The 18,772-nt window shown below is 34.1% G+C and overlaps 1 protein-coding gene across 10 annotated transcripts in view; it reads right to left on the reverse strand.

Annotated features, from left to right (window-relative positions):
* The window catches only part of LOC113517007 (GTPase-activating protein skywalker), a 119,525-nt gene that overhangs the window by 80,102 nt on the left and 20,651 nt on the right, over window positions 1–18,772 (reverse strand). For 6 of the 10 annotated variants that reach the window (XM_052901975.1, XM_052901978.1, XM_052901974.1 and 3 more), the window contains exon 1: window positions 17,638–18,120. In XM_052901975.1, coding sequence (XP_052757935.1) covers window positions 17,638–18,105 — 468 coding nt within the window. In that variant the 5' untranslated portion in view covers window positions 18,106–18,120. Of the gene's footprint in view, window positions 1–17,637; window positions 18,121–18,772 lie in introns of those variants that run through there. The other 4 variants (XM_052901980.1, XM_052901983.1, XM_052901982.1 and 1 more) reach the window with 1 other exon arrangement.

The following is an 18,772-nucleotide window of genomic DNA, read 5'->3' on the forward strand; positions in this document are numbered from 1 at the left end:
TTTTAAATTTAGAAAACTTAAAAGTTTGTACATTATGTAAGTACCCACTGTGGGCGTTTAATTTACTACTCAAAATCACCCAATACAAAAAGTAAAATGTTGCGACAATTTTTTATGCCACTATTAAAAAATTTAATGCAAGGATTTTAAAGAATACAAAATAAGTCTATCATATACAGAAGCATCGATAATTGCAATTTATTGCTATTCAAGCTCCGTGCTGACTCACATCGTAATCGGCACGAAAAAAACCGTGTCAAAAAAAATTTGGCTGCAACGACTGAACACCGTAGACGACGCTGATCACAGGACCGATTCCATCAGTCAGAGTACGATTTCATCATTCGATGTAATTTTGGTGTAATACTTGATGGGCATTAAAATTAATCATTTTGAGGGGTAAGACTGTTTACTTACTCTAAATGTTTTACTTGTATTTTATTTGAGTAATATTATAATAATCATGTACCAATCTAATTAAACAATGACATCATCGATAAAACGGTGCTATTCGATTTAAATGCATTAAAAAGGCTTTATCTATCTATTACATCACTGATATCTGTGTAACATCATGTCCGATGAGGTAACAAACAATTACAACTTGCAACATAATATTTTGACGCATTATATCACCAAGAACAATATCTAATCTTTATTCAATTGACTATATAATGGTGACACCACTTAATCCAACTACGACGCACCCGCAAAATTGTAAATGAAAGGCATTAACAATCTAAGACTAAAGACTAAAAGGTGGAGCTAAAGAACTAACAAAGAGAATAAAACAAAAAAAAAGAAGATTACAACATCCAGAACATAGACATGATAGAACAAGTAAATTTACACTAAAGCAACAACACAAGAACAATGTACAAAATTGTTTATGAACAAATAAAAGAATATTCTTGGAATGCTCTAAAATGTTTACATTATACTACAATTGAAGAAATACAGGAAGAACAAAAATTTGCTTGCTTAATGTAAGCTAATCCAACTTTAAACTACAACAGCGTCGGTTTTAATTGTCAAGAGAAATGTTCCGATAGAATCAAAATACACTGAGAAATTACAAAATGAGGTGCATGAGGCTTTAAAGGATATAATAGTCTTGCGTGTTATACCTATAACCGAACCTGCGCTTGTGTAAGATGATTAAAAGAAAATATACAGAATTATTTACAGATGCAATCGGACAACAAAGTATGTCTTATACGAGCAAGTTCGCGAAATGCTCTCAACACGTCTACCCTAAACAAAAATTGAAAGAGTAGGAGAGGAATGAGGATTCGCTCGCTTGATCTAACTTCACCTTGATAGTGTGCCAAAAGCATTCTTTTTTAATCGATTACATTCGCAAACAATTCCAGGAGAAAAATTATATTTTTGTTTTATATCCAGTCATTTCGTTCGCTATCATCCTTTTGGCTTTTAATAGTCCACTGATAAACATAGACTCATAGATCCTATATGCTGCCATATAAAACAGTCCCGAACTATTTTCTCTATTCTCCCTGGAACACATTTGAAGTGTAATAGAACATCGTTCTACATCAGATTTGCCTGTATAAGATCGCCGCTAGGGAACTTTACAGTCAACTATTATCGGTTTTTCGACCGTACCCAGTAATATCACACAATCCAATTAAAAACTGACAAAGTAAAATCCAATTAAGGCACATGTGCACTAGTCACGTAGCTACAGGCGCGTATCCAACTTTTCCATGATAACCGAGCCAATTGCCCAATAGTTTCTGCACTGACTACTACGGTTTCAATCAGAGCCAGTGCGTACATTTAAAATGTAAATAAACCGGTTCCCATGCATCGGTATCTCGACAATGCTCATTGCGTAAAACATCCATAATAAATTCGCAGTAACTCATTTTCATATTTTAAAGCGACTTCAAAAAGGTTCTCAGTTCGTCTATGTATTTTATTTGGTGGTCCCGACATAAAATGGGCCACTCGTTCCTTTTTCATGAGTGTCGTAAGAGGGGACTAAGGTAGCTCAATGATCGAGAGCTGGGCAGCAGCGACCCTTTTAAAACATCACCAAAGCCTAACTACAGTTGGCAATCTGCCTGCCAAGTGTAGCAACTACTGGCATAACTCCTAGGTCTATGTCTAGCAACGGATAATTAATATATCTCTATATGGCGTAATCATCATCGTATCAGCCGTTAACACAGAATTAGCAGAGGCTAATTCTCTGTTAGTATATATTATATAGTATATAGTACATAGTTTTTGCTCCTGTTATATTCCCATATTAATTTTGTCCCGATTGAAGTCACTCTTTTTGCATATCAACATTTTAAATTAGAAACGATTCAAAATTATCTTATATTACTTATACATTTATTCTAGTAAAATTTTGCCCCATACAGTATAATTTTGCTCAAAAGACCCATATATTACTACGTTAAATAAACTTTAAAAAAATTCAAGGCTGAAAGAGAGCGAATGGGGAACCAGACAAAAAGGAAATAGGTCGATCTTTCATCCGCTTCCTATCACAGGTTCGATGGCTTAGTCATAACCAGTTATAAAGACCAAGGTTTGAGTCCAATCCGATCTGAATCATAGCAAGGACATGCGTCTTCGACCGTAGAACCAATTCCACATACACCGTTTATATTATTTCTGGTTTATTGCCTTTTAATCTAAACTAATATAAATAGATATATAAAACTGATATATAAAAAGAAAATTTTGATTATATATTTATCTATACTAATATTATAAAGAGGAAAGATTTGAAACAATTGTAAAGAGAGCTATTTTTTTTTCTGTAATTTAGAAGGGCAAACTAGCTAATGGAAAATGATAACGAGTCTCCTATAGACACGAACAATATCATGAACATAACGGAACATACTGTGGCATCCATGATCTTTCATATGTTGCCATCCCTGAGGACTCTGTATATTGTAATTTAATTGCCATATCTCACTCTTCAAATAGAAACACAGCCATGCAAACACAACTGCTTTAAAGAAACACGAATGCAGACGATTTTTGTACAAAGCCTTCCTCTGGTAACAGCGAGTAAATAATAAATAAATAATATTGTGCACAGTACACAGCGCCGCACATAGTTGAATCTCGATTATCCAAATCAAATCAAATAGGTATTCCGTATAATTGAAAATCCGGATAATCGATTTCGAAGTCAAATCGAATAATACATAATTAAATATTAATATTTTTTATTATGTAAATGGTACGTCAAGGGTACATAAACATATGTCATTGTGTTTAGATAATACAATATAAAAAAAATGAAGAGTTATAAAGGTAATGGATTACGTATATATATATATATATATATATATATATATATATATTAATATTATACATAAAAAACACCACATAATTTTGATAATTATATTTACGATACCTTGTTGTACATATTTAATTGGCTATTCTTACATTATTGTGTTAAATAAGGAAAACGTAACCATTAAACAAACATTGGATAAGTACATAATAACGGTAATAGGTCTATTGAAAACATATTTTTTGCAATGCATATTTCATTTTTATCTTATTTACTTTACGCAAAGCAGAACAATATGAATGCCATATAATAATTTCACGATTAATATTCAATATCAACTGATTTAAAATCGCATATAAAAACATTAATAGTAAAAAATAAAATTATGCGCATTTCAATTATATTGCGTACATTAAACAATGCAAAGAAAAAATCCCCAATGAATCTTCATTCTCTGGGGAATTGATATTATTTATTGCGAGAAAATTGTATGTACAAGTATTAACGTAAATTAGAATTAAACTAATAACACAAATTCTAAATGCGCCGACGACATTAAGAAGACAGCTGAAAATAGATGGTTCTTTTTATGGATGATAAGAAAGAGTTGTTAGTAATGGGAATTAGCAGCCACATTGCTAGCAATGTGCCCTGTCAGATCGTCCTCCGCGCGGTTCCCATCGTGATAGATTTATTGTTGAATAGGTGAAGATGAAACAGATCAGTTGACCCATAGTGACGAATTTATAAAGAATTAACCAAAATGTTTTCCAGAAGGAACCGTGTAGAGGTCGACATGATAAGATATATAGCTGGCAGAGACTGTTATATCCTCATTACTAACAATGTAATTAATAGTACCGTATTCGAGTATTCTGACACTTCCCTATGGTTGACTGGGAGAGAATGCTTTTAGCATTAAGTCCGCCATGTACACATATTTGTACTAATGAATAAATAAATAAATAAAAATGTCTTTCCCCCTTGCAGGCGAAGTTACCATTCCATTATCACCCATTAAAAAAACCCGCCTGCACTATCGGTATACACTAGCGTGGCTCCGGTGTGCGATGGCAGATGACGATCAAATTAGGTCAGTTGGCCCACAGTGAATTAGTGGAAACAAAAAATAATAACTAATTAAAAATAATAAATTAATAAGTGTTACAGTTACAACACAAGCACGACATTGATACTGGGGGAAAGGGATTGTTAGTAATGAGGTCTAATAGCCGCATTGCTAGCAATAAACACTCTCAGGTCGACCTCCACGCGGTTCCCCCTGGAAACCATCATAGTTAATTCTTATCAAATTCATCATGGTGGGGCCAACTAACTTGCATTCATTCTCACCTATCATCTTCCACTGGTGCCTCGTCGGTGTATACCGATAGCGCGGGCGGAGTTACCATTCCATTTTTCACCCATTAAAAAAAAAAGACATTGATACTGGACTACATAATACATCTAAATGATACGTTTATATATATCTAAAAAATTTATCTCTCGACTATGTAAACCTAAATAAGAATTTTTAATACGCATTATTTAACAATATCATTTTTCTCGTATTATATTTAATATTATTATTATTAAGCATAATAATAGGTGTAAAGTTACAATTTTACACACTTTTTGTATTTTTTATTACCTGCACATATATTTTTAGTACGCTATAAAGGGCAGGAAACTGATGATTTTTGTTTATTATTAACTTTAAGATTTTTGCGTTGCATGATTTATTTATAACGTCGCTACATCAGTCAGCTCGTTACTACGGCCCGTGTAATCCGATGGAAACCCCGAGATAACCCTATATAGGTAAATAATATATATATATATATATATATATATATATATATATATATATATATATATATATATATATATATACATATATAAAACACATGATGATAAAAAACATAAGATAAAAAAAATACAATTCCGTACATATATTTAATGACCTGGTCGTGTGGTCCCGGCATAGAATAAGCCACCCTTTCCTTTCCTGTGAGTGTCGTAAAAGATGACTGAGGGATAACGAGGGATGGGCAACAGCGTCCTTCTTAAAACATCTCTAAAGCCTGACTGCGATTGCCAATCAGCCTGCCAAGGCTTATGTTTAGCAGTGGACGGTAAAGGACTGATGATGATGATGATGATGATATGATGATTTAACGACCAAAATCTTGGAAGATTACGTATCTAAATACTAATAATATATATTATATATAATACATAAATATAATAAGTACGTACATCAGCATTGTGTATAAATAAAATATATATATATATATATATATATATATATATATATATATATATATATATATATATATATATATATATATAAGTAAATACATATAAATAGATAGAGGTACATAATAATTCTTCAGACGTGTTTTGAAAATCCCAATGCTTAGGCTATTTCTAATTTCATGAGGAAGTGTGTTCCATAATCTAATTGCAGTCACAATAAAAGAGTCAGAATACGCTTGACCAGAATGAATCGGAGTTCGCAATAAAGAACGATTAAGAGTCCTAGTATTGCTTTTCGCTGAATACAGAAACTTCCCTAACAAATGGAGCCCACATATCAAAGAAGGAGTTGGTGTCGTGTCGTATCAAGAGATGAAGAGACTCGCTGAAAATCGTAGTGAGTGGCAAGAGTTCCACCGACAAGAGCGCAGCTCTTAAATAAGATAGATAGACCTCTAAACGCCGTGACGGCTCGACTAATCATCATGAAATTTGGCACACGCTAAGTATTTAGCATGGAGAAGGACATAGACCGGGTAATCTATACATGTAATAATAAAGTCTTACATTAAAGTACTTTTAAGAATGTATTTTATAGGTTTAGGATACTTTATTTAAGCTATACGTGGGTCAACATAATACATGTTAAAAATAATTAAAAAAAATCCCGGTTCGTTTCCAAAATATTCAATTGTTATCATTATCAAGCACAATATTAGCGCTACTTGACAATCTTTTTAAGGTACGATCTCCTTCTGGAGGTTGGCGATCATCATGGCGAACTTTACTATGTCCACCGCCATCTTGAAACGGGATTTGGTGCTCATTTCGACCCACTGCCTTAGACTTTTTAACCAGGAGGTTCGGCGTCTTCCCGGTCTTTGGGAACCTTAGATCTTTCCCTGTATTATAAACTGTATTTTCTATTCTGCATTATGTGTCCTGAGTACAGCAAATTACAGCGTTTTATAACATATATTACTTATGCCTTTTAGTGTATTCTCTGCAGAACAGTCTCGTTACGCACCCTGTCCTTGCATGATATCTTTATTATTTTCCTATAAACTTACATCTCGAATTCTTTTATTCTCATACACATTGATTTTTTTTTTATACTACTTAGAATGGCAAACAAGCTGGCGGTCCACCTGATGGAAAGTGGTAACCGTCTCCTATAGACATGAGCAGTACTATGGACATAACAGAGTATACTGTTTCGCCCATGATACACCCCATGCGTATGTTTCCGTAACAGTCTACGCTAAGGAGGAAGGAATTGTTAGTAATGTGGACTAGCTATCACATAAGCAACACACTTATCCTCACCGTTCCTTTTTAATTTCCCTTTTCGTTTCCTGTATTTTGGTGGCATAATGGGAAACATTAGCCCTTTGGAAATAAAAAAAAAATTACAGTTTAGAATCACACAAGTTCATACTTTATATGACCTTATAGAGTCACGTTATTCTATTTACTAGAACGTTAACAAGCTAATATGATACATGGACAAGTATTTTTTAATTGCGCTCTTTGTGTCTATTATTAGAACTACATTATCTATTGCACCTTTTATTTGCTACCCCACAATATCATTCATTCTATTGCAGAAGGCAGTCAACCATTTCTACATTATTTACTATTTTGAAAAACAATATAACTACTTCAAGTCGAATAGTAGAGAAATTTAAGGGTGTCTTCTAATTTTAACAAAATATTATTTTTATTGATAATACACAAATATGACCATTCTGACAATGGTTCAATAAAAAAAATATTAAAAATAGGTTGACGGGAAAATCAAATTAATTATATACCTAATTATATACTACTAGCTTTTACCCGTGACTTCGACCGCGTAAGCGGAATATATTCACTAACTATTCACTATGTCCTTCTCTATTCCATATAGTATGTGTATACACCAAACTTTATAGGGATTGGTTAAGCTGTTAAGGCGGTAAGAGGTACTTCTTTTACATTAATCATCATCATCTTCCTACCCTTGTCCCAATTATAATTTGGGATCGGCGTAATATGTTTTTATCCATATTACAAAAAGATTTGGCTTTTAGTTTTACGACCAGCCGCCTGCCTGACGTTTACCCTCTTTCTTTTACATTAATAATGTTAGCAAAAATTTAAAAGCTGCACTAAATGTACATTCCTTATATGATGTGAATCCGTTTGTTTATCTTTTGGTATTTCAGGCAATCTTCAGAGAATAGAAACTCTAATACCAGAGGGAGACTCGTATGTAAGAGTAAGTAGTCCATTATATGTCCCGGTTTCACGGTCGATGTTAAATTGTACTCATTACATGTTACCTAGTGATAAGACATTTCAACCTAACCCGTAACAGGGCTAGCGTGAAGTTATATATCACGAGCGCGTGACCACAATGCAAGTACATAGGTACCAGAAGGTGAGAAAAGCAAAGTGCTGTCTATTTCAGTATTGGCTCGCGGCCACCGCGCGCTGTTTACCTATGTACGTCGAATCAATTATCTAGTTATGACTTTAAAAATAATGTATATAACTAACTAGCCTTTAAACTAGACCTTCGATGGTCTCACTAATGGTCTCCTGGAGAATATTCTGAATGTAAAAATTTGTTTAAAATGTTTATTATTTAATTAGTAACGGCGACTAGTGAGGATCGCTGTTTTTGTGCTGTTTATGTTTATATAGGCGACAGTTACCACCTTACAATATTTTTTTTTAAGAAAAGTAAATGTAAACTAGTAACTCAGTCTGCTCTATAGGTATATACAATTGAGTACTTGTGAGGGATGAAGTCCGGTCAGTTGGCACATCGATACGAATCCATCAGGATTTAACCCCGATTATATACATACCATGTGGTCCCGGCATATAATGGACCACTCCTTCCTTTCCCGTGGGTGTCGTTAGAGGCCACTAAGGGAACTTAATGGTCGAGGGATGGAGTTTTACAATAATTTACATTGACAAGTTACACTAATATACATTTATCAGAACAATATGGAATCATGTCGCTAGTGTTGCAATCACAATACCAGAGGGAGACTTTGTACAAAAGTCGATTGCTTGGGTACCTCTGTCTGTTGTGATTCTTTAGATTGATATAACATTTTAATTTATGAACCGATTGAAATAAAACAAATACTAAATGTTAAGTGGAGCAGACCGCAACGCATTAATAAAAACCGCATTCAAATAGGTAAAGTCGTTTCTGAGATTAGCGCGCACAAACGTACAAACAGACAAAAATTCTAAAAATCATTATTTTGGGTTGGATTGCGTTCATAAAGCCCCTCTATAATAGTTTTTCTTATATATCTTCCATGTACAGACAGCGACCAGTTACGATTTTATATATATATATATATATATATATATATATATATATATATATATATATATATATATATATATATATATATATATATATATATATATATATATATATATATATATATATATATATATATATATATATGTATTGATTGATTAGATTTATTAAGATTCGTCAGTATAATTTGTATTGAACTTTTATGGTATCTCTATTATGACACATAAAGCGTATTGATAAAGATTTATACCTGCCAAGAATCCATACAATTGCTTCATTAGATATTATAATCCGAAACCTTCAAGGATTCAATTAGAAACGTGTATAATGAAACATCGTCTTTTCTGTCCGCTGTAATCGGATTTTTCGTGTAATAAGATTGCGAGATGACGTGGGCGACTCCGCCCAATTGTATTCGTATATTTATAACTACAAAGAGATTTTGATCAGATCAGATCACCAGAGGGAGACTTTGTACAAAAATCGATTGCTTGGGTACCTCTGTCCCATTCGTGTTTCTACCGTGAAGCAGTTGTGTTTGCATGGCTGTGTTTCGGTTTGAAGGGTGGGATATGGCGTGAATTTACAGGGTACAGAGGAATAACACCTGAGTCCTCAGGAATGGCAACGCATGGGGGTATCATGGGCGAAAGATTATACTCTGTTATATCCATGGTACTGCTCATGTCTATAGCCGAAGGTTACCACTTTCCATCAGGTGGGTCGTCAACTTGTTTGCCATTCTAAATTGTATAAAAAAAAATCTATTAGTAATAATTAAGATTGTGGTTCACAAAAAAAACAGACTTCAATTGTAACAAAACCGATTTCGATTTAAAAACTAATCTACTAAATTGATTTTGATTAAATTTCGACGGGAGCAATCTGTAAGTACATATACCCTTTCAGATAAAAAAATGAATTTTGAAATCGGTTTACAACTGACAGAGTTATGAGTAGAGTAACAACCATTAAAAAAAAAACATACAATCAAATTAAGAACTTCCTTCTTTTTTTTTGTCGATTGAAAACAGTTTGACCCACTGAAAAGGATTGTTAGTAATGGAGACTGAAACCATTGCTAGCAATATACCCAACCAGGTCGTCCTCCTCGCGGTCCTCCCTGGAAACTATCATGGTTAATTCCTGATGAATTAATCATGATGGGCTAACTGACCTGTTTTCATTCTCATCTATCACCCTTCATTGGTGTTCCGCCAGCGTATACCGTTAGCGCAGGCGGGGTTACCATACCATACCATACCATTTTCACCCATCAAAAAGAAAACAGTTTGAGTCATCACAAAATACATATGGGACAACATTGGAGTAAACTCTATCGATTACAAAAAAATATCAAAACGATTACAAAATAGCGGTTATCGTGTAAATCCACATCAATTGCGGCAAAACTAATTATTTTAGTCTAAAAACCAAACAAGTATTTAACCAAATTATTAAACCAAACAAGTATTAAACCAAACAAGATTTTAATATTTTTGTTATTGATTTTTAAATGACCGAGTTCAGATGTAACAAAGACAAAAAATAAATGACCCAATTGAAAACCTCCTTTTTTTAGTCGGTTAAAATATACAGATAATTTAAAACGTCCCCCTTGCTTATTGCTTAAAAGCGAACATTAAATAAGTAAAAAAAAAATTCATTAATACGAGTATAGTAATAGTAACACTAAATAAGTACTCAAAATGCTCTTAAAGTGATGAAAGACAAAAACTAAGATCTAAAAAGAGTGCCAACATATCATATAAGTGCCAAGATTCGATATTTGAAACTTTGTAAGAAGGGGCTCAAAATGGCTTGTATCCAGAGCCGTAAAATATACATTTATATAAAAAAATTTATATAAGTAACAAGAACTTCATAAACAATGAGTCAGAGAGACTTATCTCTTTATAATATTAGTTCAGTATAGATAAAAAAAAACGAGTGCGTTTAATAAACAACATACACTGGTATCCTTATTAATATTATAAATGTGAAAGCGAGTTTGTTTGTAACCTTATAGCGCCTTAACAGTTTAACCGATCGCTATGAAATTTGGTATACACGTTAAAGGCTGGCCGATACAGGTAACATAATTTTATATTAAGAAGCCTGCCATGATATTTTTATAGTTTTTTTTATAGTTTGAATCTTGTTACAAGTCGTTAATGTTATAGTGATCGAGTTAGTAATATACAATACATATAATAAAATCATAACTGGTCGCTGTCTGTACATAGAAGATATATAAGAAAATCTATTATAGGGGGGCTTTATGAACGCAACAGAAGACAAAGTGTGGTTGGGCTTTAGTTTAAAGAATACAATGTATAATACATATACACGGAAATTGTAAGTTACAAATACGTAAAACTTTAATCTTTAGAAATGGGCAACGTAGGCAAGTTAGATATTTTAAATAGTCTATGGTAAACCGTGTCAATATTAGACATCTATATTGCCATAATAATTAAAATAACCCAAATAGGGGCTTATGCTAAACTCAAAATTTAATTTCTCTTTCACTGCATTGGGTTGGCTGGAAGAGATCTCTTTTAGAGATAAGCCCACCCTTGCTAACGAGTTGTTAAACTTATCGCTGTATCTATTTTTCAAGTGCAATATGTTATGTTTTATATAATATATGGCAAATATACATATACATATAATCTATTGGTGTTTTAAATAAATAACTCCTTTCGTGTTACAAGTGTTTATGGGTGAGGATAGCCGCTTTCCTTCAGCTGAACTGTTAGCTCCTTTGCATCTCTAACAACAAAAAAAACTGCGTTCCAAATACAAATGTATTCAGTCTAATATGCCCACAAAACTAATCAAACATAGGTAGGTGTCTAAAATTACAAACGTAACCGCCATTTTTGCAAAACTCACTTGTTTGCCGCTCTAAATTGTATAAAAAACTACAGCTAGAAGTAATCGTCACCACCTAGTGACAATGATGCGGTGTCAAGGCGCGTGAGTCGTTGGCACCGGATCAGAGTTGAACATGCCACTCCCTCAGCCCCTCGCCTTCGGACCGAACCGTGCATTGCTGAGATGCCTGATGTATCGATCGACTTGTCACATTGGGAATCTGTGTTACTTATTCAGGTCGTGTGCCAGCTATAGATTCCAAAACACTGCAGTGTCTATCCATATAATAGTATAATTTAAGAAACAAAAGATTAACTAAACAAATGAACTCGAGTGACGACTGTAGGCTCGCCCATGTCACGTTAAATTATGCTCGGAGAAATGTGAGTATGTCGGTTGTTGTTTTTTTTTAATGGGCGATAATGGAATGGCAACCCCGCGCGCGCTATCGGTATATACCAGTGAGAGATGATAGGTGAGGATGAAACAGGTCAGTTAGCCCATCGTGACGAATTTAACAGAAATTGTTCACACATTTCTAAGGGGAACCACGTGGACCTAATAGGGTATATTGCTAGCAATGGGGCTGTCAAACTTCATTGCTAACAATCCCTTTCCCCCCTGTATGTCGAGTGTTACGTTCAAGATGTTTAATTGTGTATGCCCAATAACGCTTAAATAACCCAATCAGAGGTTGAATGGCTGTGTTAAACCATGGGATGTGGTAGTTAAATTGCAGAGTAGAGGCATATATATAATCCCCAGCTTTTACAACATCGTTGTAAGACCGGGATAAAAAGTAGCCTATATCCTTCTCCATCCCATATACTACGTGAATAGCAAATTTCATACTGATTTGTATAAGGTATATAAGCTATAAGGTAACAAAAGAATCCCTTTTATTTTTATAATATTAATAAGGATAATTACAATATAACACATAATTGCATAACACAGCCAGAAAAAGTATAAACAAATACCTAAATGTTAAAAATACCTACACATATAATAATAAGTACCTCACCTCCTTCTGATAATTGTGTCAAATCGCGTATCTTATTAAAGCTGTTTGACACAATGATCAGTAAACGAAACATCCAATGTCACATCAAAATTAAGAAAACTAAATAAAGACTATGACCACACATTACAAATATTTTGGGAGTCGCTTTTCCTCGATTTCTTTGAACACGGGAATACTTGGCTCCGTTGTCATTCAATGTTACATTGGATGGCACGTGGTAAGCTCCCGGTGTATTGAATCATACAATTTGTATGTACATCGCACTTTCAGGAGAAATTCGGTTGATTCATTGAGGAAAATATTTAAATTTCTTCCATTCTTTTTAAAAGAGTTTATTTTTAATAATTTCCAAAGATTACGTGGGCTCAAATCATCTGTATTTTCAACCTACTTTAAAAAGAAGGAGATTGACAATTCGGTTGTATATATATTTTTTTTTATTGTTTGTTACCTCATAACTACGTTAGTTGTAAACCGTTTGGGGAAATTCCTTTTTTTTAAACCTAAAAGAATATATAAGATACTTACAAATTTTATCAAAATCGGTTCAGTATTAAGTTTTGAAATAAAAATAGCTGGTTTTGCCACAATTGAAGTCGGCCTTTTTTGTGGAACATAATTTAATTATTTGTATGTGTTAATGCAAATTTCATTTAATTTAAGAACAGTCACATACATGTGACTAAAAATGTTTGTATTGTGCAGACATCAAAATCGCTACTATCGGAATGCTGCGTCTTAAACCAGCATAACAAATGGTGACATTGACGATGTAGCTGTTTGACACAATGATCAGAGAATAAAACATGCAATATCACATCAAAATTAATACAAAATCGCAGGGTACAGAGACATAACACCTTTGTTCTCAGGAACGATAACCCACGAAGGGTATCATAGGCGAAAAAGCATACTCTGTTTATACCCATAGTTCTGTCTATAAGTGTCGATTGCCATTCTATAGGCAAAGCTTCCCATTTTCCATCAGGTGAACCATTATTTTGTTTGCCATTCAAAAGTAACATAAAAAAAATACAAACAAAATTAAAAATAGAGTATGATCACACTTTAAAAGTATTTTGGGTGCCACTTTCCTTCAGTTTCTTGGAAGACCGGAACATTTGGCTCGGTTATCGCTTTGACATTGGACGGCACGTTGTGAGCTCCCAATGAACTGAATCATATAGCCTGAATGAAAATCGTAATGCATGGAACGCACTGTGTCACCGGAAAATCGGTTGATACACTGAGGAAAACAAGTCTATTCTTTGTTGATATCTCTTATAGGAGATTTTAAGAGAAATAATGATTAAGATTGTGTTCCAAAAAGGAAAACCGACTTCAATTGTGGCACTACGAATTATTTTTAAAAACTAAACTGCGGAATGAATTTTGACAAAAATTATGTGGACAATCTATAAGTAGATAAAATAGAATTTTCTAATTCACTTTACAACTGCCGGAGTTGTGAGGTAATAAATATAAAAAAAAATACAACCGAATTGAGAGTCTCCTTCTTTTTTAAATCAGTTTAAAAAAAGACAATCAATAGTGTATTTTTGTGTGTATTCTTACAGGTAAGTTATATTAGGGTAGATATCTATTATATTATAGTTTTAGTACGTTATACCTTAACATATTCTAAAAAAATCGATTAAAAATAAATCTTTTGATGGCTTAGTTTTTAATCGAAATGTTTAACTTCTGTGTCGACAAAACTGTTATACTCGTAATCTGTGTCGAAAAAACAGTTACAATTAAAGTAGTTAAAATTAAAATTGGTTAAAAATTGTATATCACTATCACTATATAATGTAAAACAAAATCGCTTCTCGTTTATCTGTCCCTATGTATTCATAGATCTTTAAAACTACACAACGAATTTTGATGCGGATTTTTTTAATATATAGAGTGATTCAAAAGGAAAGTTTATATGTATAATACATGCATAATATAGTAGAGAAACACCGATAATTTTATCGTACGACGATGTACGTTACGATAAATTAAAAAATATATATTCGAAATTATATTCTGTAGTATCAACATTGCATCCATGCGAAGCCGGAGCAAGTCGCTAGTTATATATTTAATAGATTTTTTAATAGATTTATATATAATATATATATATAACTAGTATACCATCAAATTGTCTTTCCTTTTTGAAATTGGTTCAAAATAAACTCACATGTTAGATTACAAATAAATTATAACTACGCAAACAAACCATGTTTAATACATACAAATTGAAAACAGATTGTTATGATTCTAATGTGACAGTAAATAGATCTGAGAGGTTAAGACTTACACGACCATTAAATAGTTATGCTCATGAGCAAGCGAAGGTGAACAGGCACAGTTGATGACGTGCCAATTATACATACAGTTCTTTTAAAGATTTTTAATACATTTATACAAGTTGAAAAGAATTGAACATTATATTTCTCTCCATTTTAAATGGGTACAAATGGAATGGACATCCCGCTTGCGCTATCAGCGTACGCTGGTAGGACACCAGTGTGGGATGATATGTAAGGAGAAATGCAGGTCGGTTGGCCCCACCCTAACTAAGAGAGGAGGCCTGTCCTACACCACCTACAAGGCGAGCCGTCGCGTTGGATACTCGGTAGTCGTACAAACGGGAACCCGGGATCCAACATAAGCGCCTCGAGGTACGTCGTGTGGTTTCTAGTGGGTACGAATCCCACACACCCCATTAGCCCTCACTCCGGCAGATGGGACGGCCTTACTGAAGATTTTCCACACGTTAAACAAAAAAAAAGGTAGGTTGGCCCTTCACAACGAATTCAACAAGAATTGACCACGATTGTTTCCAAGGAGAACCGCGAGGTAAGGTATGAGGTAACAAACATAAAAAAAACAATAGAAAGAAGAACCTCATTCTTGAAGTCGATTGAAAACTAAATCAAACCCTATAACCGAAGTGCCATGACAGCGTTATGGTGACAAGCTAAAGTCATTCGTCATATGGATATAATATCCGTGTCCAAAATTGGCGATAATATCCTTACAGTAATTCTTTACAGGCTATCTCTCTACTTGCCCTCTAAGGATTTCGTGTGGTATATACATTTTATCATTTCAGCCATTATCCGTCCACTACTGGACATAAGCCTTCCTCATAGACTACCATAAAGAACGGTCCTGAGTCACCTGCATCCACTGTAACACATTATTTCAGGTCGTCAGATGATATATACGTTTATTCCTGTTAAATTGTATAATATTTAATAAGTACTAGTGGTCGCCCAGTGGTCGAAATTCGACCATAACATATATTGTAATGAATGAATTTATTATGGTTATGTTTGACATTTAGTAAGACTATAGACAAATAATATTAAAGACAAACAATATTAATCTATTCTCAATTTGACCACAAACTTTAACAATAAACAAAAGAATATATACGCGCGCGTGTGTGTGTGTGTGTGTGTGTGTGTGTGTGTGTGTGTGTGTGTGTGTGTGTGTGTATGTGTGTGTCAAATACATGGCAATGGTGTAATTTTTTTTATTGATTTAAAGATTTTTTTATGCATAATTAAAAAAAATAGTAGCATTCTGCACTCCTTCTCTATAAAAACTAGAAGTGTACTAAATTTCACACTCCTCCGTCTGGGCGATTTTCGTAAAAAGAGGTACAAAGTTTTTGCTTTACGTATTAATATATAGATTACATAGGAGTGTTAAACACACACTTATACAAATAAACATAATACTGATAAAATATAACATTAGAAAACAATAAAACCACTATTTCATGGCACCACCATTCATTATCTACAGAGCAGCGCACCTGTGGTATAATTAGTTGGCTATTGTTAACCGGCCGGTTAATTGAGATGCGCGGGACGCTCCCACTGTGACGCGGAGGATGCGCGCGCGCACGTTGATGTCGTAAGTAAGCAAGGACCTGCCGTGTGTATGACACAGCGAGCGTAAACAACTGGAACGCTTTTCGGTTGTGTTCGCACCAAATATCAAAATATTGTTTTGGAAACCACGTAATTTAAAAAACATGAGGTTAATTCGAATACATGTCACTTATGCAATATATTTACATGTTTTTTTAAATAAAATATAGTCCATGTTACTCGCTGTTAATAATGAAGTTTTCTATACATGAAATAATTATTTAAAATCGATTTATAATTTTTCAATTTATTTAAGTACTAAAAACAAAAATATATTCTTTCGTCTTTACAATATTAGTTTTAGATTGTTAACCGATTTTAATGGTTGCTTTAACGATTTATTTACTTCGATTTACATTTGTCAAAATTGAAGTGTTAATTTATATATATGTATAAGGAGATACAGTGCATGGTTACATTTATTCTCTTTACAACACTGAGCAGTGTTTTGTTAGAAATCGGTTTTGAAGAGATACGCAACATGAATTTCGATGACGCCGTCACTGACAGATCCGTCAACACAATTATTTAGACACCTGTTCAAATAATTGCGCCTGCTAAAGTATTAATAGCTACGTGTTTGTTATGTAGCAATTAATAAGTAACAAAAAAAGAAATACTATAATTAAGAATTCCAATTATTTAAGGATACTTGTAAATATTAATTTACAATAGTTAAAGCAAAATTTCATCGACTTCCAGTACGTTATCTTAGGGCGCTATCTGATAAACATTTGGGCGGCGTTGTGCAAAGTAAATACACATGACCTTGAGAGCATTGAGAGTATGCCTACTCCTCGAGATGACACCTTTTAATGTCGTCGCTTTGCGTTTCAGTCACGAAAAAAAAATCCACGAATCCAATCGAGAGCCGTGCACCTTGAACAGTCAAGTGTGGTTGCGTAACATAAAGATCACTGACCTGCGTAACCATGTCCCAGTAGAATCCGTCGAGCATAGACTTTCCATGTTGGTGTTGCTTGCAGAGGGCTGGCCAGAGGGACGCGCGGACGGCGCTGTTGATCGGCCACGAGTTCTCTCTTATGAGAATCTTGAGATCCCTCTTCCGGCCCTGCTGAAGGAGGGGCTGGACCTCTTCGTAGGTTTTGAGGGGCGCTTTCTTGCCTGCGAATAACGGTGAGGGTAAGCACTGTATCCAAACAGCGGTCGGGGTTTCGGAGACAGCGAGGGACTCCGCGCTGGACGCGCGGAACGCGGCTGGTTCTATATACATCGCGGTGACGCGCAGCACATGCTTTCCGTGCGCGTGCGCCGGCGGCACTGCCGTCCGCCGCCGCAAGCTTGCCAGCCTCCGGAAAATGCGATAGTATGCCCGAACACTGTCACACTTCGATTGTTTGTTTGACCGTGTGACGCGATTACGGCCCATTAGACCGTATCGATAAATTTTTTTTCGCCGGTACTTATATAAAACTTAAAAATTTAAATTAGGTAATTAAAAATGTGTATGATAATTTTGTTCGATAAAAAAATTTTGAAGGTCATCTAAAAATATTCTATGATTTTTTTATTGATGAAGGCAATGACGTAGATTTTATGTTTACATTGTGAAACATTAATGATATTATCAGTAGCCTTTTAGGAGGGAAATAAACCTACGCCAATAAACAACAGATCACCAGATAGCACACCATGCCAGCGTGCAAAGACCTAAAATAGTTATAAAAGCAAAGAGAAAACGCAATGGCCTGGATGTGTGCCAACTGTAAGAAATTTTCGTAGTGCATACGTAATTGAAGGTTGCGAGCCATTTTGTGCATAGTATTCCAAATATAGATATATAGATACATACATATTAATAAGTTTTAAACTAAACATGTAGGAGACGAGTGTAGGAATAAACCAACATATGATTCAGTTATCAATCTCGTCAAATATCACATATGAAGAGATGGGAAACTGAATTTAAAAAAAAATCATCTCATATAATTAAAGGACGTCGTCTACTAAAATAAAATATTTAATAAGAAAATTAAAATACATAAGTAACAATTAATAACAAGTAACATACTACTTACTATTGACAAATATTGTAT

The sequence above is a fragment of the Galleria mellonella genome, unplaced genomic scaffold, assembly GCF_026898425.1.
Source record: "Galleria mellonella isolate WM207_F2 unplaced genomic scaffold, CSIRO_AGI_GalMel_v1 utg83, whole genome shotgun sequence".
Taxonomy (NCBI): domain Eukaryota; kingdom Metazoa; phylum Arthropoda; class Insecta; order Lepidoptera; family Pyralidae; genus Galleria; species Galleria mellonella.